The sequence below is a fragment of the Corapipo altera genome, unplaced genomic scaffold, assembly GCF_003945725.1.
Source record: "Corapipo altera isolate COAL_440 unplaced genomic scaffold, ASM394572v1 58676, whole genome shotgun sequence".
NCBI lineage: Eukaryota > Metazoa > Chordata > Aves > Passeriformes > Pipridae > Corapipo > Corapipo altera.
In genome coordinates this window covers 1-1,064 of record NW_020893386.1, presented here as the reverse complement: position 1 = coordinate 1,064, position 1,064 = coordinate 1, and the positions used below count along the sequence as shown (strand labels likewise).

The 1,064-nt window shown below is 54.9% G+C and overlaps 1 protein-coding gene across 1 annotated transcript; it reads right to left on the bottom strand.

Annotated features, from left to right (window-relative positions):
* Positions 1 to 28: 28 nt before the first annotated feature.
* On the bottom strand, positions 29 to 900 carry HOXA6 (homeobox A6). Its single transcript, XM_027633785.1, has 2 exons — positions 361 to 900; positions 29 to 246 (listed from the first exon to the last, which is right to left on the bottom strand). Exons 1-2 carry the CDS (start codon positions 794 to 796, stop codon positions 197 to 199), a joined length of 486 nt encoding a protein of 161 aa, XP_027489586.1. The 5' UTR covers positions 797 to 900; the 3' UTR covers positions 29 to 196.
* Between the last annotated feature and the right edge of the window lie 164 nt (positions 901 to 1,064).

The following is a 1,064-nucleotide window of genomic DNA, read 5'->3' as shown; positions in this document are numbered from 1 at the left end:
AGAGCAGAGGCTTTGGGGTGGCTTTAAGAGAGTGGTAAAACTGCTCTGCTCCTTTTTATTTCTTTTTTTTTTTTTTTTCCCCTACTTCTAAGGATTCCTCAGTAACTTTCTCCAGTGAACCTACAAACTGGGATCTCAGCCACCGTTCCGAGGGTGCCAACGTGCCAGGTCTAAAATAACCTGGGAAGGTTTCATGTTACATATTGCCCTGCAGGAACCATGTTTCTCCAGCAGTCTGGACTTTATCTAAGAACAAACAAAATAGGGGAAAAAAAAGAAAAGAAAAGAAAAGAAACTTTTCCTTTCCCTCCCTCCTGCCCTCCCCCCCCCTCCGCCCTTGATTGCATCGAGATGCCTTACCAGCGCAGGAGTTCATCCGCTGCATCCAGGGGTAAACAGGGCTCGTGTACTTCCGGTCGGTACCTTCGTCATTTATAATTTTGGCTTGGCCGCCGCTGGATTTGTACTGTTGATCGGGAGAAAAGTGCAGGTAGTCCCCGGGCCCTCTCTGTTTGCCACTGCCGGAGGGAGAGGCGCTACTAATGTCCTTGTCCGAATAAAAACAAGAGGCTCCGTACTCATAGGAAGCCCGATTGCAAGCAATGACGGTGTTGGACTGTTGGTAGAAACAGGGTGAGGTGTAAGTCTTGTCCTGCAGGCTGCTTGCCCCGTACGAAGCCGGAAAATGCCTGAGAGCATCATAGCCCGCCGGGTACAGGGGGATCTGGCCGAGGAAGGAGTCCTGGCCCCCGGGCAGGCTCCCCGGGAAAGTGGGATTCACGAAATAGGAACTCATTTGCTCTCCCCCTCTCTCGGACCGTGATTTGTTGTGTATTAGTACATCTGGCGATAACTATTAGGAGTCATCGAAGTGGTTTGTTTCTGGATGGCCGAGCGCCAAAAGCGACAGCAGAAAATAGGAGCAGCTGACGGCGGGGCGGCCAATGGGAACGCGCGCGGCGCCCGCTCCCCCGGGGCCGCCGCCACCGCGCCGCCAACTTACCGGCAGCCCCGGCCCCACCCCCCCACCCCCCCACGCACCGCAGCCGAACCCCCCGCCGGTC